Source organism: Bemisia tabaci, chromosome 4, assembly GCF_918797505.1.
Source record: "Bemisia tabaci chromosome 4, PGI_BMITA_v3".
Taxonomy (NCBI): domain Eukaryota; kingdom Metazoa; phylum Arthropoda; class Insecta; order Hemiptera; family Aleyrodidae; genus Bemisia; species Bemisia tabaci.
Genome location: NC_092796.1, coordinates 36,516,015 through 36,542,311, shown reverse-complemented (window position 1 = coordinate 36,542,311; position 26,297 = coordinate 36,516,015). Strand labels below are relative to the sequence as shown.

General features: G+C 36.1%; 2 protein-coding genes across 3 annotated transcripts in view; both read right to left on the bottom strand.

Annotated features, from left to right (window-relative positions):
* Nucleotides 1-2,059: 2,059 nt before the first annotated feature.
* Nucleotides 2,060-9,082, bottom strand: LOC109031582 (uncharacterized). Of its 2 annotated transcripts, XM_019043174.2 has the most exons (7): nucleotides 8,786-8,805; nucleotides 8,383-8,656; nucleotides 7,224-7,349; nucleotides 6,309-6,365; nucleotides 5,163-5,273; nucleotides 4,437-4,556; nucleotides 2,060-3,306 (listed from the first exon to the last, which is right to left on the bottom strand). In XM_019043174.2, the coding sequence occupies exons 2-7, from the start codon at nucleotides 8,572-8,574 to the stop codon at nucleotides 3,169-3,171; spliced, it is 744 nt and encodes a 247-aa protein (XP_018898719.2). In that variant the 5' UTR covers nucleotides 8,575-8,656; nucleotides 8,786-8,805; the 3' UTR covers nucleotides 2,060-3,168. The 2 variants fall into 2 exon arrangements, with proteins under 2 accessions (XP_018898719.2, XP_018898718.2); XM_019043173.2 differs by having other exon boundaries at nucleotides 8,383-9,082.
* Nucleotides 9,083-12,471: 3,389 nt separating this feature from the next.
* The window catches only part of LOC140224498 (uncharacterized), a 37,387-nt gene continuing 23,561 nt past the window's right edge, over nucleotides 12,472-26,297 (bottom strand). The window contains exons 5-8 of the mRNA XM_072299773.1: nucleotides 24,913-25,152; nucleotides 21,326-21,487; nucleotides 20,395-20,437; nucleotides 12,472-14,586 (exon numbers count right to left, since the gene is read on the bottom strand). Of these exons, the coding sequence (XP_072155874.1) occupies nucleotides 14,531-14,586; nucleotides 20,395-20,437; nucleotides 21,326-21,487; nucleotides 24,913-25,152 (501 nt within the window). The 3' untranslated portion in view covers nucleotides 12,472-14,530. The remainder of the gene's footprint in view (nucleotides 14,587-20,394; nucleotides 20,438-21,325; nucleotides 21,488-24,912; nucleotides 25,153-26,297) is intronic.

The following is a 26,297-nucleotide window of genomic DNA, read 5'->3' as shown; positions in this document are numbered from 1 at the left end:
AAATTTAATTTTTGCGTCTGAAAATAGTATCGGAGGATTGACCTACGGGCGATTAAAAGCAAAGTCTATAGATTTCGGATCCGCTTTTGTTCGTTTGGAATTTTCTGCTCATACTTCTTTCCCTCATTGTTAACTATAGCGTACCTACAAATGAACCGAGTTTAACAGGAAGGAACCAAGCCACATCAGCTATTGCCAAGTTTAACTGGGGAAGTAAATTTTTATTAGAGAACATTTGTTCGGATTTCTTTGCAAATTTTAAGGAATTTGCTTCGCACCATGAAGAATTTTCACTGAAATTTGCACGAAAATCCGCACAACCGTTTTCATGTGAAAAATTAAATTGCCCAGTTAAATTTGGGAAAATCTGATGTGGGTTGGTTCCTTTCTGTTTAACGCGGTCCAAATAGACATCATGAACGAAACATTAAAATACCTGATGATTTAGTTCATATCTCGGAAAAATATCGACAGACTTTGTGTTCATACTTAATGTTTACCTGCACAAATAATAGGTAGTGAAAAACTTGCTACGTCGCAAATTGAGGAATGGGTGTTTTTTACCTTACCGTCAGCGATGAGAAAATGTGGAACTACGCACATACTAGAGTATAATATCAACGGCAATCGCGATCCTCTAACATAGAGTGGATGCAATACTGTGGGAGGCGCTTTGAGCAACTATTCCACCTCGGAAGTATTGCACAGTATCAGACAAAAATGAAGGCGCACTTACGTCTATAAATTGACTGGTATCGTTTTCTGTATTTATCGCACGATATGCGGCTCTTGTTCGATCGATTTTTGTGGAACTTGAAATCAGGTGGCATTTCCTGACGGAAGACTTTAATTTCAACCCAATTAAAAGTAAAAAAGAAGTTTAAAATCTCAAAATTTATTGAAATATTAGAATTTTTATATTATTAAAATTTTTGCAATTCTAAAATCCAAGACAGTGGGTGGATGCTGCCTACAATACAATCTTGGCTCCTGCAGTCTGACTGCTGGAACTTTAACTTGCTTTGTCGACAAGATAAGACAAGACAAAGCACTGGAAAAAAAAAAAAAAACACATCGGATCTAGATTCCAGAATCTTTAGAATATTGACAAGAAAAAATACTCTTGATTCAATCGGATTTTTGCTTGAATCAAAACGAAATTCGCTTAAATTAAGAGGCTTGGTTCTTGATTTAAGCTAGATTCTGATTGAATCAAGAGTACTTTTTCTTGTTGATGTTTTTAAGAGTCTGGACTCTAGATCCAATGTGTTTTTTTTCCAGTGAGCCCTATCTACGTCATGTAATAAATCGATTTTCGATTCTTCTCGTGCCGACTTAAACAACATTCAGGCTGATGATCTATTGATTTAATGAAACTTTGTGCCAGGGGGGAGTTTCAGAGTAAAAGTCTAATTTTCAAAATTTGAAATCCAATATAGCCGAGGTGGCCTGAAGTTCTATCGAAATTGTCCGACTTTGCAATCGAGGTATCAATTCGTGTCTATTTACAGTTTCAAAATCGACTTACCTACTCTCAGCTAATTAAGACCTTAATCTAGACGCGCTCTTTGACTTCTTCTGTTGATACTGCTTTTATTACTGTATTTTGACTCTTTATTAATGTATTTATTCATTTTGAGGTGAAGACTTCCAAGAAATATTTTAAGGGAAACTCTCCGACAATTACAGGATACCTTGAATGGAAAAGTCAAGTAACATTTTTGCGATTTCAAAGATGTGTTGTTTCGGCACAAAATGAGAATACTCAGAAATAACTTAAATAAATAAGACTGAAATCTGGATCTTTATTTTTAATTTTTAAACGTTACTTAACCTACTTCATTAATAAATTCCTATACTTTTCTCTTCTCAGTGCTTGGGTGGATCTATTAAGACTCAGTAACTAAACATTATTTAATTTAGAATACTATAGAATTGATGCGATACTTTTTAAAATGCAATCATGCCTACAAAAACATAAAAAAATACCGAGAGAGGTAAGTGAATAAGAAGGGGAACAGGAGTAGAGGCTCAATAATTAAGTAAATAAAAATTCACCTTTCCTGACGTGGGTGGTTTAATAAAATACATGTAACAGACTAAAACAATGAAAGCTACACAAAATAAATAAGATAGACAGAATTTGGTACTTGCAACACCTGAATTTCCATTTAAAATGCTACCTGGCACCTAAAAGACTTTTAAGGGAGGAAAAAACATGAAATAATTGAAAACTCTTGGGAAAAATGCGGTAAATCACATTATTACCAAAATCGAAACTGTGAATATTGCATATTCACTGGGAGGTATTTTTCACACACAAAATTTTTAATTGCAGATTTTTCCATTTTTTTTATCCAGTACTCTAAAACTATTGAAAGTTTGAAGTTTGAAAGTTTGAAGTCGTAAGTTTGAAATTGTTATAACCATTGAAGACAAAAGAAAAATACTAGACCCAAGAAAGTTGCTCAACAAATTTTTTCATTTACCGAGAAATATTTTTCATGTACACGATTTCAATCATTCAAAATCAAAATAAGCATTCCTGCAGTTTCATGGTCCATTTCATTTGACTAGAATACCAACTTCTTTCCCTACATAGCAGTTTCAAAGGAAATTAATAAATTAATGGCACACATAGTATGAGTTCATACACATTGAAACAACTCAACTAATAAAGATATGTAGAAATTATCAGACAGATGTTGAGCACCACAATCATGCTTTTGATTGCACAAGGACTGCTGAAAGACTGCTACTGCTTAAGGACCAGAGCAGAATCATTTATTTTCAACTCACTTAAAAAGTATTAATACTGATGACAAGTTGTTTTTACAGAATAGTCTTCCTAAACTTTCCAAAGGTAAGATCAGACTATTTGGGAGCATGTGACTAAAAAGCAGGATATGGGATCAAGAGAGATGATAGTGTCTCATCTCCTCCTATCTCAAAACTTTTCATAACGGCTCATTCCAAAAACTAAAATAAAGACCAAACTTATGATATTTTCACGTATCATCGGTTTTCTTCTTTCTCCACACCCAAAATAGCTAAATCTTGATAGCTATGTTGGTATCAAATCAATCTGAGTTACAGGGTGCTCTGGAAATCGATGCCTCTTTTGATATTAATTTTTTCAACATTAAAGTTTGTTTATTAACATCGAAATCAAGTTGCGCCTCGCATTTTCCGTTTCTTGGTTTTTGGTTGCTCATTTACTCCCGAATATTGATCTAAGACTTTATTTTCTCCTGGCTTCATCCGGACTATCACCATTTTTTTCTTCACAGTTGAAGAGCAGGAAGTCTGAAATCAATCAAACAGATAATAAATGCAGGATAAAATACAGACTTTGGGACCAAAGGATCCCCAAAGAGAACAAAAGAAGGATTTACAACGTAATTGTCAAGAGTATAGTAACCTACAGTTGTGATGTATGAAACAGCGGACCCGAGAGGATTTAGAGGTGACAGAGATGGACTTTTGGCTTAGATCCGCTGATCTTTCCAGAAAAGATTGTGTCAGGAATGAGATGGTACAGAAGATCATTGGTGCCAAACAGACCATCATGCATGACATTTGGCGAAACAACTTATTTGGTAGGATCAAATTCAGAAAATGAAAGGAGACAGGTTGCCAAAGAAGATCTTTGATTAGGTTCTTCCTGGGAGAAGGCGCAGAGGGCGCCCAATGAAAGGTTGGAGGGATGGGATTGAAGAAGATGTTAAGGTGTTCGATGCCCAATGGGTTATGGTTTGACAGGTGGCAGTGGATGTTAGGGGTTGTGGAGCGCCAAGGAGTGCTATAAAGCGACCTCTACTTATATATAAATAAACACGTGAGAACTTAAGCCTACTGATGAATTTGCATACATTACCAAGCAAAACTTTTTTACACTGTATGAAGAAAATGAATCATATTAAATGATAATAAGAAGAAGGAATGCAAAATCTGGACAATGCAATTACTTAAAATTTATCCATTGTGATTTACATATTAATACTGAAACTAATTCACATTAAAAATGATAACTTGTGAACAATTCTACTTGCTTGAAATTTTTCTCTTAAAATTATTCTCAAATATTTTTTTCTCTTTTGTACCTGGTTATAAGAATCTTTGCTGTACCTTTGTGTATCAACAACTGACAGAACCTCTCTTTAGTTCATGAAATTTTTTATTTCGGAATTTCAATTTTTTCAACCCCCCCCCCCCTCCCCTTTTCATCTTTTGACATCCCCTGCTAATCTTTTGACATGTGAAAACAAAATGGCATAATGCTCTCCTAGATCCTCCCTCCCCTTGCCATATTTTGTTCTTTACAAACGACTTATTATGTAAAATTTTACGTTAAAGATCAAGTGCCTGGACTTCAAATTTGGAAGTAATCTTCAATTCAGAGGCACGCAAAAGAAAATAAAGTTCTAGTTCCCTACCTTGTTAAAGTCTGACATGATATTTGTATCATTTTCAACAGCAGAATCTCCTGTTGTTGATTCGGTCACAGGATTAGCCTCAACACTCTCTTCCTCCTCCTTAGTGTTGGCTGAGGAAACCTGAAAATACAAATAAAAAACATAATTTGTGAGCAACTTACTTCAGTGTTTCCATCATATCTTTGATTTGGTGATTACCTGATGGTGATTATTTCTTTGATTTGACTTTTCCCGACTTCATTTTGCTTTTCCCAGATCTTCTATCAAAACCTCCACTTGGATTTTTAATTTTTATTTTGATTATGGTAACTATGACAAAACTTTGGATAAAATCTCCACGTTTATAAATTCAATTTGAAGAAGAAAGCACTTTAAAATTGTTCATGCTCTCTCAAATCGTTGCTCCTCTAATGTAAGGGCATATCTCAATTTCCATGAGAGACCTGTTCTCCGTATACCTCTATGCTTCCCAGGGCTCATGTGGAAACAGAGATAAACACTTACGGCAAAGGAGCGACAAAATGGCATGAGAAGCTGCTGAATCTATGGACAATTCACAAAATTCCCTGATAATTCCTAAGAATTCCCTAACTTTCCATTACCCTAAAAATTTGTTGACCTCCTAGATTTACCAGACAGCTGGAAACTCTTTCTTTTCAAGGATGTTATTGGGAGTTTTTCTTTCATGCAAAGGCAAGAAAAAAAAATCAAGAATCAGTTACGTACCTCATTCAGGTCTGAAGCATCATTTGTATCGTTTTCAGAACAGGAATCTTCAGTAATTGCTGAAGCTTCATTTTTGACTCTCACACTCTCATGATTTACGATACGAGAGATCTGAAACATGCAAATAAAGAACATTATAAGAAGCAAGCAACTTGTTTACTAGGCTTCATTCGGTGATTAAGAGTGAAAAATTCAATTTTTGTTTCTCTCTGTAGACCTGGTGCGGAGCTGGTGAGCAAGGCGGAAAATAGAATTCTGACTCTTGTAACTGTGACAGAAAAATATCAAAATGGATAAGTGGCAAAAAATTCAATTTTTGTTTCTCTCTATAGACCTGATGCGGAGCTGGTACGTAAGGCGGAAAATAGAATTCTGACCCTCGTAACTGTGACAGAAAAATATCAAAATGTATAAGTGGCAAAGAATTTCTGTTGGGTTGTAGCCTAGGTACTTGAATGTAAAATTTTGTAAGAAACCATGAAGTTCTTTATAAAAGTTCAAAAAATAATATCTAAGGGGAGAAAAAGTGATCCAAATTCTATCAATCAAAAGTCAACTGTCGAGTTGAAGTAGCAAGGCACTGCCTGAATATGAGTTCATCTGATCAGCAAATGCCGTTTTCCTGCCTGGCTACGTCATCAGGACCCGCCATTTTTCGCATTCACAAAAGGGGGTTTCTATGCCATTTAGGATTTTAAAAAATCTGAAAAAATTCTTGGGAGCTTTCTTCACTCTGTAGGTTCAGAGGATGAATAACAAAGAGTGGGTGCTACTGATCCATTGAGACATTTTCCCATCATATTTCTTGAAAAATATTCATTATGAAATATATATTTTGGTGCTTAATTTTATATTCTGTCTAGCGCTGCCAAGTTACAGAAAATAATGGTCGCTAACGGTGGCTCATACAGAGATGCACTTATGGCTCTCTTCCATGACAAGAAAGAGTGGTGTTTTATAATCTAGGAAATAAAGATAGTACACAGTTTGTTTTGATTTGTGGCCCAAAATCTCCCAACTGTGAAACCAACTTGTTATACTTTTTCCAACACGAGGAATTTATATCAGTATGAAATCTATTCTTCCCAGGTTTTTTTTCTGCTTCTTTCTAAAATAAATATTAAAAAATAAAAATAAGACTCATACCGAAGGTGCATTGTCAAAACATTGGCGTGCTTCATTGACACCTGCAATGAGGGGAGACTGAAAAAAGACACAAACCAATTAGCGAAAAGTTAATAGGGACGCTTTTAAAAGACTCTAGAAAATATCAATTAAACAAAGCAACTACTTTGATTTGACAAGCAAAGATTTCAAAAATAATTATAAAAATATTCCATGAAGGAATTTTCTTTGACTTATTTAAGAGAAATAATTGAATGCCTTTCTTTCATCTGTACCCATGTCCATTTTGTTTAAGGTAAGCAAGAGAGACAGGTTCCATCAATGATTTGACTAATGTCAGGCAGGTGATTCTCTCCACTTCAAGAACAAATGAACTGCGGTAAAATTGATTAAACTATCAAATCACACCTGACTGTATGACAGAATGTCAAAATGTTTGTTTGTGTTTGAATGTAGCCACGGAAAACCGACATTTTCATTTCAGTCATTGAAAGTGTATAAAAATATTCTTAACTATAGGCAAAGTGTCTCACCCCTGTTTTTTAAAGGCTGAAGTCGAAAAATGCGTACCACCAATTGCAATGTTGCAGATCTTTGCTGCAGAAAATTTTAAAAAGATATTTTGGATACTTACTTAGTACTCTTTTAGAAAATGAACCGTCATTTAAGATTCTGAATCGATTCAATAAGGTAGGCATTTTTTGGTATTAGCCATTGTTTTGTACCACTTGCTGTTAAAACAAGATCCATACATCCCTCTTCCTAATAAACCAAGGCAAGCAGGTTTCATGTTGGACTATAGGTAGGTATAGTGATTTAGGATTAGATGTGATTTTTAACTTGGATCAATTGAACTTTTGTTAGTTTAACTTCTTTCAAGATCTGCCACTTGGCTTTTTCAATAATACTGCTAGATGTGAACATTTTTTAACATACCTCCTTGGGTAGAAACTGATGCCGAAAAATGTGAGGCACAACATTTGGCTTCAATCTTATTCTTAGCCTTAATCCTTGCTGTTTGAAAAATATATATTGGCTCCAATTTGCTACATCTTCAGCAAGCTGAAACATTAAACAATAATGTCAGAAGATCATGTTAGTAAGGATAAAATTACATTATAACTTTCTATTGAAAACCAAGAGGAAGGGGTACAAATTGAAATGTAAACATTTTGTTTCACTTCTTGCCCTAATGAAGGTTTGCTCTAGGCTGCTATGCAGCCACAATCCTTCCTTCTGTAATTTTGTTTCATTTGTTCTATGCAAGAATTGAACCATAAGAAAGAAGCTTATCTGTAAAGGGTTGAAAATCTTCGAATGTCTCTGACTGTTTCAAGTTTCTCATCTCAGCATGACTCTGCAACTCCATCCTTTTTCAATGGGTCAGTTGCACTGATCTCAGAATCCTGTTTTGATGTTTTATTCATGTCAATCAGCTAAAAATATTAAGATCCGTCACAACAAGAACTTTCTAAGTTCAATATTACCCGATATTTTGTTCATTAAAAAATTCGGTTTGTGACTTCATCCACGGTGGTAGTGACATCCTTGGTTTCTTCCACCTCGCTTTCTTGACTGATGTAAGCAAGGTGGAAGAAACCAAGGGTGTCATTACTGCGGTGGATGACGTCAAAAACCCAACTTTTCAAAGGGCGATATCTCGGCTAATATTGAACGTAGAAAGTTGCTGAAAGAATCAAGCATCAAAACACAATTCTATGAGCAGTGCATCTGACTCATTTGGTATTAAGCGTACGGTTCAAGTCATACGCTTTTGTACTCCCCTCTTTCGCAATACTTGGTTTAGGACACGGCCCGGCCCATTCCTTAACAGATCTGTACAGCACTCTGATGATAGCTCAGCAAAAGCGCGATTCCCCTCCAATGTTAAGTTCTGTTTATGACTAATAGCTGGAGCAGGAAATATTCTAAACTCCATCCCTGTTTTCTTCTGTAACGCCCTGAGTTGATGGACTCCTTCCCTTATGTAGATTCATCTTGATCTAGATACCTACGTCCTATTGATTTACTTTCCCTAAGGAAGACTTAAATAATTATACAAAGTGAAATATGGTGAATAACATTTTATACATACATTGAAGTGATCATCGCAGCAGTAGTAGTTGCATTTTTCAGATAAAGGTTTATGCAATCTTGCAGCTTCGCTCCAAGCTTTTCTTTGCTCTTCCTTCTTCGGAACAGTGATAAAAATTTTGCCAGGTGCTGTGCTACTGGTGTTTGCACAGCTGGGCACGAAGCAACAATAATAACTGTATACGTCGGTCATAGTCAGAAGGAATTAAGTGCCGATTCAACTATGGAACCTAAAAAGTCTGCCTTGAGATCATCATCGCTTAGATAATGTTGATCTGGACAGCGATTGGAAACACACAAAAAATTCAACAAAAAATGAAAAAGAAAAAAAAAAGAAAGTAGAAGAAATATGCACGTAGAATGAATTCCTTGCATTAAAATTAACGGTTAAAAGTCTTAACTACTTTTTATAAGACAAAAACAGCGACACAAAACAAAACTATCAAAACTTCAAAACCTTCAAGACACAAAAAGGAGAGGACGGGAAGAATGAGGTTATGTTGTCAAAATAAAAGATTGGTGAATGTTGCCACATTCCCACAATGTTGCCGTACCTCCGCACGAAAAGTCTAGTAATATTATGATACTATACATTGAACGACAACATTAGCAACATTCTTTCACGTAATTATTTAGAATTTTTTAATTTTAAAAATTTATTCTAATAATTTTCAAAAAACGGCAAATTAATAATAAATTTTAAAAAAAAATGAAAAAAATTTGAAATTATTTTTAGGAAAATTAATAACAAAGAAATGAAAAATATATAGGTACAATTCTTGTGAATGTACCCAATGCATTTACTTCGTCGAGCTATTCGCATCACCTCCCTCCCCCCGTCTTTTCGGAAGAATGGAAAAATGCATTGAGCGAAGAACGCTGCATTGGACTGTTACTGTTGGTGAGCAATTAACTATCCAATGGTACTTTTTGGAAAGGTTTATTTTAAATCATTTTCTTTGCCAGCAAAAATAATGAGGTCATGACGCACTGCTATCACATCGGTAGTAAATGTATCAAACCTCATGTCTCCGTCTGCGATGTTGCAAATCTCCTGTCTCATTTCACTTTTCTAAAATAGGGGCCCGATCTACTTGAAAAGAACTAAATTTTTTTCCTGGAAGCCTGGAAGGCACCTAATGAGGGGGAGGAGGGGGGCACTAGAAGGCACCGCATCGAAGGGCGTCAAAAGGACTCCAATCTAGCTTCAAATGGAAGTTCGGAGGGGTTCCTTGATTCCTAAGGGATCCAAGTAGCTACTTGGGGGAAAAAATGAAAAATGAGTCGTCACTAAAGCAGTTTCGAGCTTTTATAATCGAAGAGTTAATTGAGATACAACCTTACAGACAAAAGGTATTTCACGCGCTTAAAAATGTTTTCCCGAAGTGCACAAGCGTGAAACGACTCTGCCCCAGTCGGCATTCTTCTCATATGCGGCATAGTAATACATTAAAAAATCAAAGTATTTTTCGGAAAATTGAGCATTTCGCAATGTAAATCAGAAATAGTTCACTTCATCGGCACAATAGGCAACGATGGAATTAAGTTAGGGCGCAAAAGAAAAGACAAAGCGCCGCCCTCGGTTAATCGCATGCGACGCGACGTACACTAAACGAATCCAATTCAAACGCGTGGATGCAACTATTCGAGCTCCACGGATGGCCGTGTTGCATACGCTCGGATGTGAAGGCGTTTTGACTTTTCCGGCACTTCAAAAGCGCAGCGCGGCGAAGGCGGAACGCCTCGGACAGAACTGAGCGGATTTAAAAAGACTGAGCGCTTTTCACAGACATATGCAGACAACAACTTTACAAAGGGGTATTTGCACATAGGCGTGAGTATCTTTCGTACTTCAAGTTTGATATCTCATTGCGTTGGGCATAATTTGGAGACTGTTCGGTTCGTGCCTGAGAGATGTCTCCGTAATATAAAGGAAGAAAAGAAGAAGATGCTCTGTCTTTTTGGTTCCTCGCAGTGCAACTCAACGCATGCTACCGCGCTGCGGGTGAAGTGATGAAGTCTGGAGAGTCAAAACGCCTTCTCTTCCGTAGGTATGCAACACGGACATCCGTGTAGCCCGAATAGTTGCATCCAGGCGTTATAATAAAATACGGTTTAGTGTTTGTCGCAGGCTATTGACTGGTGGCACTTTGCTTCTTTTTCTCACATGTTAACTAATGCGTAGCCTACTGTGCCGATGAAGTAATCTATCACTGCTTTTTATCACGACATTTTCAATTTTCCGAAAAATTCATTAGCTGTTTGAATGTATGTTACAACATTGCCGGTCCTCAGAATTGCAAGATATTTAGGCGTCTGATCTGAGCATGGTTTTTAGAGCTTACTTTAACGAGTCGTCCCTTCTTTGCATTGTTCCTTTTTCATTTTCTTTTTTTTTGGGGGGGGGGGTGTATTTTTGACCGTAACGTGCAAAATTTTCAAAGGAAAATCCTGATAAATTGCACAGAATTTTGAACAAGAACAATAGCGACTCGTCTTTAAAAATTTGAACTGAGACATAAAATCTTAAAAATCACAATAAAAAATACACGAAAATATTTCCAAGTTTCATTAGCGAAACTGTATCATATTAAAGTTTAGTAAATATTTTTGTGAAAATTATGGTTTCTGCTTGCCTCCTACTGAAATGTGGGCTGCGGTCCGTACACGTAATGACCGAAAAACCTCAAATATGTGGTAGAGTCGTTTCATGAATACCTCAGGGAAAAGTAATTGCGCACACATCCCAATAAGTACGCTTGTTTTTGCCGATTCGTTGAAAAAAAATGTCGTTCGAAATACACATCCAACTCCAATAAGTTCAGAGGTGAGGAAGGATCTAAAGCTTGTTATAGAAGGAGAAGAAGCAAAAAAAAAAAAATTCATCACGTCATCGATTGCTTCAGCGTTGTCGATTTAGGGTACCAGCAGATCGGGTCCGTGAAAAAACGAATCGTTGACAAAGTATTCGAAGGGTGCCGGTCTAAAACTCCTAGCGTCTAGGTAAGGTGTAAAGTCTCGACATTTTTCCTTTGAAAGTTTGGATTATGCATTTCTCACTTTTGAGATTTATATATGCTTTAAGGGTTTGCGCTTTAGGTTGATCGCGTTTTTGTGTACTAATCTTCGTGAATCCGTTGAAAATCCCATTATTACACATCTCACTGTTTCGTGGTACAAAATTCATGATCACCATCAAAAGTACTAGAAAAAGCCTAATTTTAAGACCATTCGTCCAGAGAAAGGCTTGAAATTATTCAAACGAGAAATTTTTCCCTTGCTTTGCCGCCTAGTGCGTGGGCAGGGTTTGATTTTAAGACAAATGTGTAGCATGCCTAGATTTACAGGTCAGATAATCCAGGCAGTTGCCTCAGGGTGGCTTTTGGAGGGAGGAAAAAAGAAAGTGTTTGAAGAATTCTTTATAGTTCCTTTTAAAGGAACGGTTAAGGGTGAAACGTTCGACAAAAAATAGGTCGAATTTATACTCAAAAGGAACATTATTTTTTTTTTTAAATTCTTTGAGGAAACGCCCCCAGGCCTAACCTGGTACGTAATTTTTCCGACTGCAAATCCATTACAAAGGTGACAAACCCTTACACGACATTCAAAAGACAAAAAAGTCCCTTTTTGACCACTATGAATTTTTGATGACACCTCATGAATGTTCTCGATGATATTTCAAATAAGGACAAAGAAGTGTAACGCTAAAAAACAATATCGTTTAACTTTATTAATTGATAATATCGTCATTTTCTGGCGCGTGCGAGACTAGCGCCTTCAATATTTTGAACATGCAACCCCTACAATGGCTGTGTTCGAATAGTTGCCCGTCGCTTAAAATCAAGGACCTCCAACCTCAATCAGCAGGAACAGCAAAAACACATTCAGAAGTAAACATGTTGGAATCTATTTGTAAATACCTATGTTATATGAAAAAATCTTTGGATGCTAAAATTGTTCTAAAGTACATTTACCTACTTTAAAAAATAGGGAAAAAAAATCAATTTATACTTCATAAAAGCACGAAAACATTCAAAAATTCATGTCAAAATTAATTAAAGCATTCACTTATGAAAAGCCTCTTACCGAATGTTTTGCAATGAAATACTCACTTTAAAAAATATGTTATTGTTTCAGAAAAAGCATGAAAACGATCAATTAAAAGTAACAACTAATATAAATGCTGACGGTGTAGGGGAGAGGCAGGCAACGTGGAACGGGCGGGCAAAGTGGAATTTGGCCTTTTAAAAAAATCTGTCAGTCCTATGGCGACTCTGGTGGTTGAAATTGAAACTAAAGAGGGTACCCATCTATTAGAAACTGTTTCCATGCAAAAAAAAACAACAACTTAACCAATAAAAAATGACCGCAATAGAAAACCGGTCCTTCGCAAATTTTTTTCGCGCCCATGAAAACTTATGGGGCCACGGGCAAAGTGGAATGGGCGGGTAAAGTGGAATATGGTCATTTTAAAAAATGTATTCATCCTGTGGTGCTTAAAATCGAAACTAGAGAGGGTAATTATCCATTAGAAACTGTTTTCATGCAAAAAGAAAAACATAAGCAATAATGAATAACGAAAGTAACTAGCCGGCCCTTGCTAGATTTTGCCCGTGTTCGTGAGAGCTTGTTCGTATTTAGAAGTGTCAAATTAATAAATCTATGAATCTTACCTAATCAGTAATTGCTCTAGTTTCGATTTCAAAAACAAAATCTAACTGAATCGGCTTCTCCTTTTAATTATTAATACAATTTCAAGGGGCGGTGTCTCAAATTCCTGGAATTTGGCCTCTTTTTTTGTATTTAATTTTCTTGGCGCTTTTTGAAGACCATTCCGGTTTCTTTTACCTTTTTTGATGAAAAAGCGATGAAACTTCACTTATAAATAAACAGAACGTTTTAGGTAGTTGAGATAAATTTTCTGTAGGGCGTTAAAAAAAAGTGTTCCACTTTGCCCGGCTCTTCCCTATATAAAAAAGCAGGTAAAATTAAATTCTATAAAGGTAAATTTATTTAAAAAAGACGAAAAAAAAATAACCCGCTTGCTAAGTTTAGAAAAGTTCACTTATGGACTAGCCTTGGGCCCATTCTGAAATTGCTTTAATCAAAAAATACATCTTTTAGCTTTTATTTTGCTAAAGTAATTATACGGAATTCAATTTATGATAAGCGGCCATAATGATTTTTTTAAACTCATGTGAACTTGTGCTGAATTTGGATATTATAATTTTGATTATGTTTTTTTTTAACTTCCAATTCTCTTTTGTTTTTTCTAGAGCCATATAGCATAACATTTTTAAACGACAGAGAGCAAAATTTTGGTAAATTATATAAAATCAAGTTGAATACTTAGTTTTTTTAATCAAATATAGACGACAAAAGAAAGTCTATACAACGGTGCTAGGCTGCATGCATGGTTTCCAAATTTAACCATCGAAGTTTTTCAGACCATATGTACATGTAACTATACATCTGTGACCAACATACGGCTTACGTAATACGCACATGTTTTGCTAATTTTCTCGAAAATAATAAAGACCAGTTATTCACCTTTCTAATCTTAACCAGTGACCAGACTCTTGGGCAATTTAGCTGGAAACTGAAAAACCCCTTCAAATTTTTCCTTCCCCACTTTTTTTTAGGCAGATGTGTTTTGACTAAGAGAAAATACAACTAGTAGCAAATGTGCCATCACAAAAGTATCGTTCAACTATAGTTTTTCGCGTTGTTTGTTATGATGAGCAAATGTACATGAATTGAAATCCACCGCAATTATCCACTTCCATGTGCATAAAGTAAATAATTAAATAAGTAATTAATTAAATGGATAAATTAATGAATAAATTAAATAAAAAATGAATACGAATAATTGCACACCGATCGATAAGCATAGGAAGGGCCGTTTACAAAATCCGCGCGCTAAAACATGACACATGACACATGACACAATTGTTGGTGCTCCCTCATAAGCCAAATCGCATAAAGATTAAAATGAAGGAGCACTGAGTCGTAGCCTGTTTTCCATGTCCTACAGAGATTCTGCTGTCCCTGTTTGTTTTGGCTTTATCTATGATCGGCGTTTAACTTGGCTGCAACAAAATTTACATTCAGTAGTTGATGAGGCAGCTCTTTGGATGTTTACAGCGCAGCTAAGTGCTGTTAGATTGAGCGCAGCATTGAATTTTCTTAACGCTTCCACAGCTTCCTAAGAGAAACAAATTTGAAATCAAACATGAATAGACTGCAATTTGTGAGTTTGCAATAACAGCAATTTTCAAAATATTTCTAATTGATTCTCTCAGCCACGCCAAAGACACCCACAATGATACGACTATAACTCCTTGCTGCCGAACACTGAAACAATTTTTTCCACCATTCAAAACAGTAAATAAAAAATCGACCAACATGACGTATTTAATTTCATTTAGTCTATAACTTGGACCAACACAAATTCGCCTTGTTTTGAAAGATAATGCTTCAAGTCGGACCAACACAAATTCGCCTTGTTTTGAAAGATAATACTTTTCAAGTCGATTTCTGCACATCGACTAACGCAACGAAATTCTATCTGTGTTGTTTTAAACAATATTTAGTCAGTGTCGCCGTGAGGACTGAACCCAGCGAGAGGGAGAGGGGGACACAGATTTGAAAAAACTTTATAGAAGGTCCGAGGGTCCTAACCCGGAAAAATTTTGAAGATTAGGCACCCCTATAGAACGCAATTTCCGGTTGTTTTCAAGGTGAAATGTCACCCCTGCAAAAGAAAAAAATTCTCGAAAACTTTGGGGGACGTTGCCCCTTCTCACCCCGTTGATGTTCTACCACTATATTTAGTAACTTTTGAACACTCATGGACTTGAGGACAAGTTTGTGCTAGACCAGTATTTTGTCAAAGAAAAAAAAAATCAAAAAAATATTTAACATTGTCATGAAGGGGGTGGTATCATTTTTACAGTGAATTCTCAAGGATATTAATAGAATTAGAAGAAATCGTATAATATTTTTGGAAATACAAGTCAAAAGGCCAAGTTATAGGTCTAATCTTGGATTTAGGTAGCTTGGAATCTTCAGAGTGGTACTTGGTTTTAGCTTACCTCTAAAAGTAGCGACAGAAGTTTTCCAGAATTCCAAAATTACCCGTGCAAACAATGCATACGGGCAGGCCCACCTCATACGGGGTTTGGTGGGTCTCCTCTTCGGTGATAGGGCCCGCCCTAACCCATTACGATTTCCTTATAAACGAGAAAGAACTCAGGCAAAAATTTAAGAATTAATGCGAAATTAATATCTAAAATCTCTTACTTTGTGACTTGAGGCCCCTGAAGAGGCAAGGGGCACCTCTACCATGGGCTTAGCAAGGGGGTGTCGGGGGCGGGTCTCCCCCAAAAAAGTTGTGATCTGTAGCTACTCATCACCACAAGACCCCAGTAAAATGTAAAACGGCTCTTGCCCCTCCCATGTTTTTAGCTACGCCTATGACCTCCACCCTGGGGCCTGGAATGAATTTTCTGCTCCTCCGACATATTTTCAGTCTCCAATTGTTAAGCCTCGGCTGACTGAAATGCACGTGGAGACTCAACTACACTGAACTCTTGGAATGAAGATTTTCCTCCATCCTAACGCCTGACCGTATCCTAGCCGTTACTCGAATAATTGAAAACCTTAATATTTATTATATGCACCTTAGTGATGCGCTGAAGTTCAACAATATCCGGCTGCAAAAAAACGCAGCTCGGCTGTTTAATTTCTCCGTTATCAGCGCCAAATTCTGAGGAGAAAGTAAAAACATTGATCGGATTATTACTTAAAATGGTCTAAAACTAAATCTGGAAAAGAAAGATCCGATCCTGGATGGCCGTCTCAGGTTAGATTGTTTATTTCCACCTCGTATGGGTATACATAAAGTGAATACCTCTCTTTTTGACAAGGTGATACCGTTGAGGTTAAGAGCAAAAGGAAAAAGATTACGCGCGCAGGGGAAAAATTAAAATAAGGACGCAGAAAACTTTTGAAATGAAAGTGCAAAAGAATGATGCCTTTTATACGGAGGCGCATCACGCCATTATTGAGGTTTAAATTGTGTTAAAAGTGTGATTTGAAGACCCAATTTTTCCGAGGAAGAAGATGCGCGTCAGAAATAAACCACAATTTCGAAGGTTCCATTTGACTGGACCGGATTCCACCATGAGATCGGATATTTTGTAAGAGATCTCATGAACGTTGCAAAATCTCAAGAGAACCTAGACTACTAGAGCACAAAAAATTAAATCAAAAGCGAACTTAAAAAAACCTTGCCGGAGATTCAAAAAAGTACCTTAGTGACAACCGCTTCGCACAGCATTTTTATCACGTGGCTAGGTTATCATTATGTTTCTAAGGAGGATTGTAAATATAAAATTTAAAAAACCGATCGTGATAAGACGGGTTATTGTTCATGCATAAGGAGGTAAGCCAGAAGGCGTTATGGCGTTAAGGAGTTATGGCGTTAAGGAAGTATGGCGTTAAGGAAGTACGGCGTTAAAGAGGTGTGGCGTTCCTTAAATGGGTCGGAACAACCTTTATTGCTCGGCTTAGTATCTAGGCCTGCAAAGGTAGGGCTAGAAACGCCTTTTGACATACCCCCTTAAGAATTAAGACCAGATAGTTTTTTTTACGTAATATTTCAATACACTAAATTATGGTTTCTTCGTCTACCATGTGCATTGCATTTACTTTTTATTATTTTTTCAATTTATTCTGTTGATTAAGGACGCCAATGATTTAAAGTTTTACTCGAACAATGTTCAATATCTCTTTCAATCCCAAAACTACTTTGAGCATTTTGCCACCATTCTTGAGCACTAATCAAACGTACATACCGGATGTAAACTCCATGGTTAGATAGGTTTTATTAAGTGCTCAGCCGATAGAAAGCGCTTTTTAATTTCACCTTGCCACTAGTCTAGAATTTTACATATAGTATCCTAGTGGCAATGTGTTCAAGTGGCGCAACAGCTCCACAATAAGACGGTGGGAAGGGGCCGAACATATTTAAAATAGATTAATCTGTGATACCTTAATTTAATGCTTCTTTAATGATGTCAAAGCATAGAGGATGACAATCGTTTTTCTATAATTTACCTATTTTTTAATTGCTAGCATAGGTTTCTTAAAATTGACAGTTGAAATGTTGGTGAGCGAGTTCTTTCATCTCAACAGTGCCCATCTTCTTCGGGGAACTGAAAAACGCGCCTTCATAGAAAACATGCTGATCACCTCTCTAACACGAACGTGTTGGGGCTCTCCCGCTTGTCACTTTTATTTTATTCAGCAACGCAAGAGGTATCGGGTCGAATTGAAGGCGCGCCAGACCGAAATCGCGCCGCAATGCGTAATGCGTGGAACATTACACGAAAATAAAGGCACACTCATACTAACGTTTGTCTGAGCGCTCTGTAATTTGTGAGGTTGGATTAAAAACAGTTTGGTTGTGCGATGAATTTACAGATTCATCGGCGTCCTCTTCGGGACGGACACTCGAGTTCCACGTAGTACTGAAAGGGCGCCAAATGCTTTTTTCAACGCTCTCAGAGGATCTTCCATCTAAATATACAAAAAATTAAGCTTCAGATTCGAACTTTCGCCGCTAGAATGAGTCCCAACCTTGAGTACAGTGTTCACTGCTCAACCCTAGTTTGCCAGACTCGTGTCTTCATGAGTCTAAAGAGTCACATATGGGAGTCTAAAGAGTTGTTGTAACCCGGTGCGATGGCCGAAGATGAATGCTACCAGATAGGATGTGCCGAGGCCAAAATCGTTTTGTCCCTAATTTTTGAAATCATACTGCCGGTACGGGAAAATAGGTAAATCTTGAGCGTTAGTAGAAAAAGGCAATCCAAAGTAACCCAACCCGACTTAACCTGAAACTAAACCTAACCTAACTCAAACTGACTTAAAACATAAAAAAAGCCAAATATAGCCAAACCTTACAGATGCAGATACTTATTTAGCTCCCCCTGTCTTTTGAAACTCAATTTTCTAAGAAGAACATACTAATAGATGCAGATAGTTGAAACGCAACACTTTTTAAACGTGAGTAAAATGTTGCTTTCGATGCAATGCTAGAAATAGGCTAGTTTAGAGCGATGTTTCCCCAAAAATCTATGAAGCTACGAAAGTCCGATTTTAAGGTGAATTCTATGACCTTGGGTATTAGAGGATACGTCTTATAAAAATCAGGGACAAAAACTTTCAAACATTGAGGTATTTTGTCCTAAATTTTGATCAGAACGCACCGAAAAATGAAGTTTTGCTATTCAGGACTTATGGTAATTTTTGTTGCCTTATTTTTAATTATGCCTGGGCTCTTGAGCCGCTATTTTGATACAAAGCCACAATTTGTTGTACGGTACACGGTCATCAGCCCAAGAAAGGTACAGTTTTGTTAGTCACAAAATCGTGCTCAGTTGGTCCAACTCTACGGAAAAATCACAGTTGAACGAACTTTCTATGCTGCGTTTACGAAGACATTGCTCTTGAAGATGCAACAAGAAGTTTGACGTCACCCATCGCGTTAGCGCCTGTACACCATATTACCTTCATCCATTTTTTTATTTTTCATCTAGTAGTGATACATTAACTTGCAGTAGTTGCTTGGCTCTCGTTACTGATAAAACCAAGAGGAAAAGAACCATGATATTTACGGTCAAAAACGGTGACATCGACGGTGCAGGTCAAAAAACGGGTACCTCTGATGCAATATTTAATAATATACAGTAATGTCTATTTTTTTAAAAAGAAACTGATCAACGACCTTCCCTCCGCGTTCTCTGTGAATATCTTTGAATGAGGTTAGAAAAGTTAAAAAAAACCATCGATTAGATTTCTCTTAACGACATCAGCTGAAACTTGCAATGTTATAATCAGTGTAAATGTTTCCCCTTCATCATCAATAGAAACTGTGAATACGAATGACGTCAAACATCATACTTTTGGAGGGGCAATATTTCCTCTAATATTCGGCGTAGACTTTTCGCGCCGGGATACATTTCACGATTTTTTGCTCGAGTGAAAGTTTTGACCATGAAAACACGATTCTGCTTCCAGCGCACTCGACCAAGTATAAAGTCGCAATCTTTCGGGGTGTAAATTGTTGTAAAAATAGGCCAGAATCTCATGGATCGTAACAGTTGACGAAATTATTGGCAGTAGACAAAAAAAGTTTGAAAAAAAAATAAGACCCAAACAACATAAACTTACCTGAACATCAAAATGAGTCGAGGTCTCAGACCACGAATTTTATCTTACTTACATGTTTTCATGAATTCTGGTTTTATAAACGTTTCCTATGTTTCATTGTTAAACTGTATTTTGCGTGAAACTGTAACAACGCGATCTCTAATTTACAACGCTGCAGAATTTATAACTAAATTTTTCTCTAAATACTTAATGTGATGCTTCCTCAGGAGCTTCTACGACTTTGATTCTCCGTATAAAGAATATTCTGTGCGAAAATGTCAAGAAATAGTGTTGGTTCGGACTCTTCTGATACGGAAATATTGGAGCGGTACTTCTGGAAAAAACTGCATATGAACTCCGTAGTTTTTCAGTTTCAAAACGAGGACAAATTCGTTGAAAAACGAGGAAAATTCCGCATTTTGTCGCGCGAGTAATGAGCAAAGACGATATCCACCACGCTTCAGCTAGGTGAAATGCTCCTCCATCTTGCTCTATGTCAAAAAAGATTCAGCAACATCGTACTCGTAACTTTTACATCGCTTTTTTGGAACAGAGCATTCCATTACTGCCTCAAAGTTGTTCCATTCTAATATTCTCTCCAAATTTTTCCTTCCTTGTATTTGTCCCCTTTGTCTAAACGCAGCGCAAGTGCAACTCATGCAGAAATGTACTTGCTTCGATCCATGTCTACACTTCAAAAATTGTACGTGCAATCATGCAAAAGAATTGAAAATTATGAAGGAAGACAAGAGCCAGTTTCATCTGATTCGGATTGTCACATTACAAGGAGACGAACCTCCCCGAAAAATGGAGTCACTCCGGACTGGATCGGCGAAAAACTGCAACAGACACAAAATCATGCACGATGAATATTGCATCGAAGGTGTGAATAGTGGGTCAATCGTGATAAAAAAAATACTCAAAAAGTTAAAGATCTCTCGGCGTGACCTCAACTCAATGTATGCGCCTGAGCTGAACTCTATCCCCCCCCCCCCCTTGTATTCTGCCGTGCTAAGGAAGAACGTCGGATGAACATTCGAGAGTTGCCAAATTTCCTTCGATAAAATGTTAATTTTTGAGGAAAGATATGAATATTTGTCCTTGAAAATTTCAGGAACTTTAGGTGAAATTGCGAACAAAATTATCTGAAAAATTGGAAGAAAAAATATCCATAAGTTTACCAGGAAATTCGTGTTTTATCAAAAGAAATTTGGCAACGCCTGAAGGTTCATGCGGCGTTCTTCCTTAGCACGGCAGACGCAAGGTAGATTTACACAGGTATGGACAGAACTAAACAACTGGCCTCTGATTGGCTCTCCAGCGGCCCCTTAACGTCAGCCATTTTGGATGTTTTGATTATTTTGATTCATTATGTTCGGTTTATCGTTTGTCAAAATTTTGTGGGATTTTTTTCACAATTTTGGTTATACGATATTAATTTTAGCGTTTAAACGCACACACGTTTGAATGTTAATTTGATTGTAATTTAATTAAAAAACGGGCCCCTTAACCTACGTCACGAGGTCATGTGACACGTACTGAGGCTCATGGGAAATTTTCAACTTTTCCATACCTGTGTAAATCTACCTTGGGCAGACGGCAGTATTGGAGCTATACGTTTTTTTACTCCAACTGAAACTTTTGAACTTGTTGGTCTTTTCCCCCCGCAAAATTGGTAGTTTGGACCCATAGTTCCCCCTTTACTGCATGAAGATTATGAAACTCACCCTCCTGTCTTGTGGTCTGTTATTTTCGGTGCTGATCCATTTTCCGCAATAATCATACTCAGCCTCGTCCTTCCATCTGAGAATGGAGCTAGATGGAGCTTCGGCCTCACTTTTGATCTCTCGCATCATTGGTTTCACTCCGATCTTCAAGTCAGGCCAAGTCTTGGAAAACATAAATCAGATGTGTTGAAATTAGAGAAAAGAGTACTTAGAGTGAGAATGAAAATAATAATTACCCAAGAGTAATATCAGCTCTTAGGATAACTCGTAAAAAAAGAAAGTAAAGCTGGCTATTTTTATAGGTTTGAAAGTGTGTGAAAAACTCGTGGACAACTCGAGCTCAAGAATTTTATGTGATTAACTTCTGAACGAAAAGGTAAAAAATAATTGGAAAACTGAACTTTGATTTTCACGTATTTTTCATGTATCCAATTCTGTAAGGCGTTTCCTTTATATTATATTTTACTCATTTTTTGTATTTTTTTTTTTTTTTTTTTTTTTTTTTTGCAATTTTTTCGTACATTTTACGTCGTATCCCCAATTGAGTTATCAATAACACCATATAGAAGAGTTGATTTTCCATCATTATATTTACATTCCAACATTCAACAATTTACTCTATTTTTAAGCATTTTAAATTTGTAGAACGAAACATCGAAACCCTGGTATTTGGCAGTAGAATCTGTGTTCCAAAATACCATGGACCTACGGCCGGCTATAAGATTTCCAATAGCTTCTATAGCCGGCTACACAATTTCTTATAGCCTTTTATAGCCGATGGCGATTAAGAAACTTACAGCCAGGCGATAAAGTGTATGCTAAACGTCACTAATTACGGGTGCTGGAACTTAGTGAGTTTTTGGACCACTGCTCTCTTTTTGGGCCGTAGTATCTTGATTTATTTTGCGAGGAAAGCTCCGTACTTTTGATGGATGCCTGCCATTCCTAATATATTAGAGCGCCTTCAGTTTCGTATGATACTGTGCAATACCTCTGGTGTGAAATAGTTGCTTCAGGCGCCGCGGCACGCTGCGGTGCGGCAGGCGGGCAGCCAGCGCGAAACGCGCATTGGCGCCTACAAACCTAACAGGAATATTTCACGCGTTGCGCAATGCGTGAAGTATCCCTGTTAGGTTTGTAGGCGCCAGTGCGTCGCCGCTCCGCTTTGTGTTATATTAGGCTCTAATATTTAATCTGGCGGAGTCAGCGTTATTCAACTCATGATTTTGTAATGTTTGCACATCCTGTATGGATTATTCTCGTTTTAATTGATGAATAAAAATATGTATCAAAGGAAAATATAACGTGTGTTTTGTAAATATTAAGGTAGTTCCGTATCAAACTTAATGATTTCCAAAGCATACGAATTTCCACACAATATCTTATAGCCTTTTATAATCGGTGGCGAAGAAGCAACAGGCAGGCGATAAAGTTTAAAGCCCGGCTATAGGAACTATAGCCCAGCTGCATAATTTTTTATCGCTTCGCATACCCCGGCCGTATGATTTTCTCCGCATTCTACAGCCAGCGATATGATTTTCTGTAGCCTTCTTTAGCCAGCTATAAGAATTTCTATGGTATTTTGAAACGCAGCTCTTATCGCCAATTTTTACCAGGGAAATTGAGGACAATGTAGTCAGAATTTGAAGACGTCTTTCACTTGGAATGTCTGCGCATCGATAAAAAAGAAACCTCATAAATTCTAAAAAAATTTACAATGACCATAAAAATACCTTAAAATTCGAACTTTTTCGAAGAAAGTCAGTCATAGCTTAATTTCTTGTGAAGATGGATATTCAGAAGAAATTTTCATGAGACTGGGGGATCAAAACGTTAAATATCGCTGAAATCCCATAAAATCACATATTTTAAGGGATTTTTTGAGGGAATTGCCATTGGTACTTCCTAACATCCCCATTTGGCGTTTTTACCATTACCATTCAACCTTGTTCGACCACAATTCCGAATGTCATATGTCTGCAAGCACTGTGCTTACAGGTTCTTGAGTTTTATTGGATTGACACATCCTTTTCTGTTAGACACTACAGACCTCCGTATGTTAAGAAACACAGGATTGAGGACGCAAACAGCCCTGGTGGTGAGCTCTGTATTGATTAGGTCAGCAACACAAGTTTTGGAGATTCTACCCCAGTTAGACAAAAAATATTTTTAAGAAATTTTAAAAATATTAAATTAATATTTTCACAAAATATTTTTAAAAACTTTTTATATTATTTTTAAAATCTACTCATGTTAACCTCAGTTAATTTGAAAAATATTTTTTGAATATTTTCAAAATATTTCTTGAATTTTTTCAAAGTATTGTAAGAATATTTTAAAAATATTGCACAAGTATTGCATCCTAGAGTGCGCGCTCTCTAGGTGATATGTTTGGTACTAATGTTCTTCCGAACGTGCATATGCGTTGCTACCAGGTGGTGGATCATCGTAGAGTTGTGACTTACTTTAAAATCCGCGCCGTCCTAGTCGGGATTAGAACCCACGCCTCGGGATGGAGTTGCAATCCGTAGTCCAGTACTTTACCACCAGACCAGCCAGGCTTCCTACAGATGGGCCCCTAAATTCAATCTCTTAACTATCGCAGGCCTCTGAGTCCGTAATATGTTTGTTTATTGACGGATTCTTATGATATTTTACCAGACTTTATTATTTATTATTTTTTTATTGTTTTTTATTTCATCATGTAATTTTTTCATTCTCATTTTTTTTAACTCTCTCTCATTTTTTTTTAACTATCTCTTTTTTTTAAGTATCATTTTTTTTAACTCATTCTTTTTTTTTAACTCTCATTTTTTTTAACTTTCTCTTTTTTTTATTTATTTTTTTTTAAACCAAATTAACGTTTTTTATAATTGCGTCTTTTTCCAGTTTTAATTATTTGGGCCTTTTTCTAGTTTGAATTTATGTCGATGTATTTATGTTATTTATTTATTGTTATTATTTCTTTTTTTTCTTATAATTTTTATAATATTAATTCAAACATTTTAAAAAAATTTAATATTTTAAAAATATTATGAAATATTATTTTTAAAATATTAACAAAAATAATTATGATATATTTTAACAATATTATAAAATATTATTTTAAAAATGTTTACTTTTTATATTTTTAAAGTATTTTTGGAATATTTTAAAAATATTATAAGATATTATTTTTAAAACGTTTACTTTTAATATTTTTAAAATATTTTTAAAACATTTTAAAAATAATATTTTATAATATTTTTAAAATGTTTACATTTTATATTTTAAAAATATTCCACAAATATTTCAAAAATATGTCATATTTTATATTTTAAAAGTATTTTGAAAAATATTTTTGGAATACTTTTAAAACATTCTTGAAATATTTTAAAAATATAAAGAAGAAAATATTTTCTGTAAATATTTTTGAAATAAGGTGCATATTTTTAAAATATTTTAAAAATATTGCTGTCTAACTGGGACCATACTGATTCTGTGTTGAAAACTTACATTCGCCCTCAGACTCGAACCTCTTGGAGTACATTTTTCCAGTCAAACTTCTAATTTTTACAAAATATATCTGTAGAAAATATGACACTCACTCTTTTGCAGCTTTCTGGATGGTTTCCCGCAAATTCACCTGTGTTCCACTGGTTTGAAACATCCAGCGATAAACTTCCCTGCTGAAATTGAGCGTTTGCAAATTCGGTTAAAGAGATGGTCCCAGCTAATTGAGAACGTTCTTCCATGAACGTTTCGAGCACTGAGTGTTGTTGGTAATACTCGTCGGTTACTCTTGTTCGTTTCCTTGGAGAAGCGTCTTTTACCATAAAGCGCCGGCTCTGCAAAAGAGTTTGAAAATTTTTCATCGGCTGCGAGTCGTGACCATCTCAATTCTCGGTTTTTTTGGCGTCGCGTAAATGATCGATTGTTGATATTCCTCCATTTGTAGCTATGGTGCGGAATCAATTATTAAATTGCTTGCTGCAAACACCCTGTTTATCGATCTTCATCCATAGGTTTAAATGGCAGATCAATCAGTATATCGCAAAGAACGTCACACGGAGAAAAAAAATATTTGCTAAAATGGCAAAAAATTGTTTGCGATTTCTGCAATTCGCTTTTTTGCGAAAATGCCCGGTGGTGAGAATGACAAAACAATTTGTAAAAATACTAATTTTCTTTTGCGTTACTGCTGATACTTTTGCTAGATTGCAAGATGTTTCCTGAATTGCTTATGTTTTTGCTTTTTTTACTAATTATTTTGCTAAACTTATTAAACTCAATCGTTACTTTAGCATACTCTCAATATTGCGATTTTCACTTCCTAATAAATCGCAGTCTTTACAAGATATATTGCGAATGAACAGATGAGCCGTTTTAAAGAGGGCCCAATGAAGGTATCACTGGTTTGCTCAATGACTTTTAGATAAGATGCACACAATATGCATTTTATAGTAATTTGAACGAATAAATGAACTGAAATGATCACTTTTAAAGAATACAAATTTCTATCTAAATGTATAAATCTCATTTGTTAGACGCAGCAATATAGACTTTTGTGGTATTTAACGATTAGATTTGGCAATGTTTTCCTGTTAAATTCATGCACACAAAAAATCATTGAAATCAATAAATGTAAAAGAAAAAACATATTTTCATTCACTCTCCTCTAGTTTGAGAATCAAAGCAAGAGGTGACGTATGACCTTCACTCAGAATTTCTCCAATACTGCTGTCGGAGCTTGTGAAAAAATTTAAACTTATAGAAGCACAAACAAGCAAAAAAAACGCTTATTTGAATATTTTTTAAGTAGGAACAAAGGAGAACTGCAAGCATCTTACTTTTTATAAACTGCAAACCCGTATTTTGTTGTTTGTTTTGCTTTGAAAAAAATATCGAATGATGTATATCAACGGAAACCCAAACTGCTCAACTTTTATCTGCATATTCGATAAATTTAAATGAACCTAAAAGAGTAAGAAAA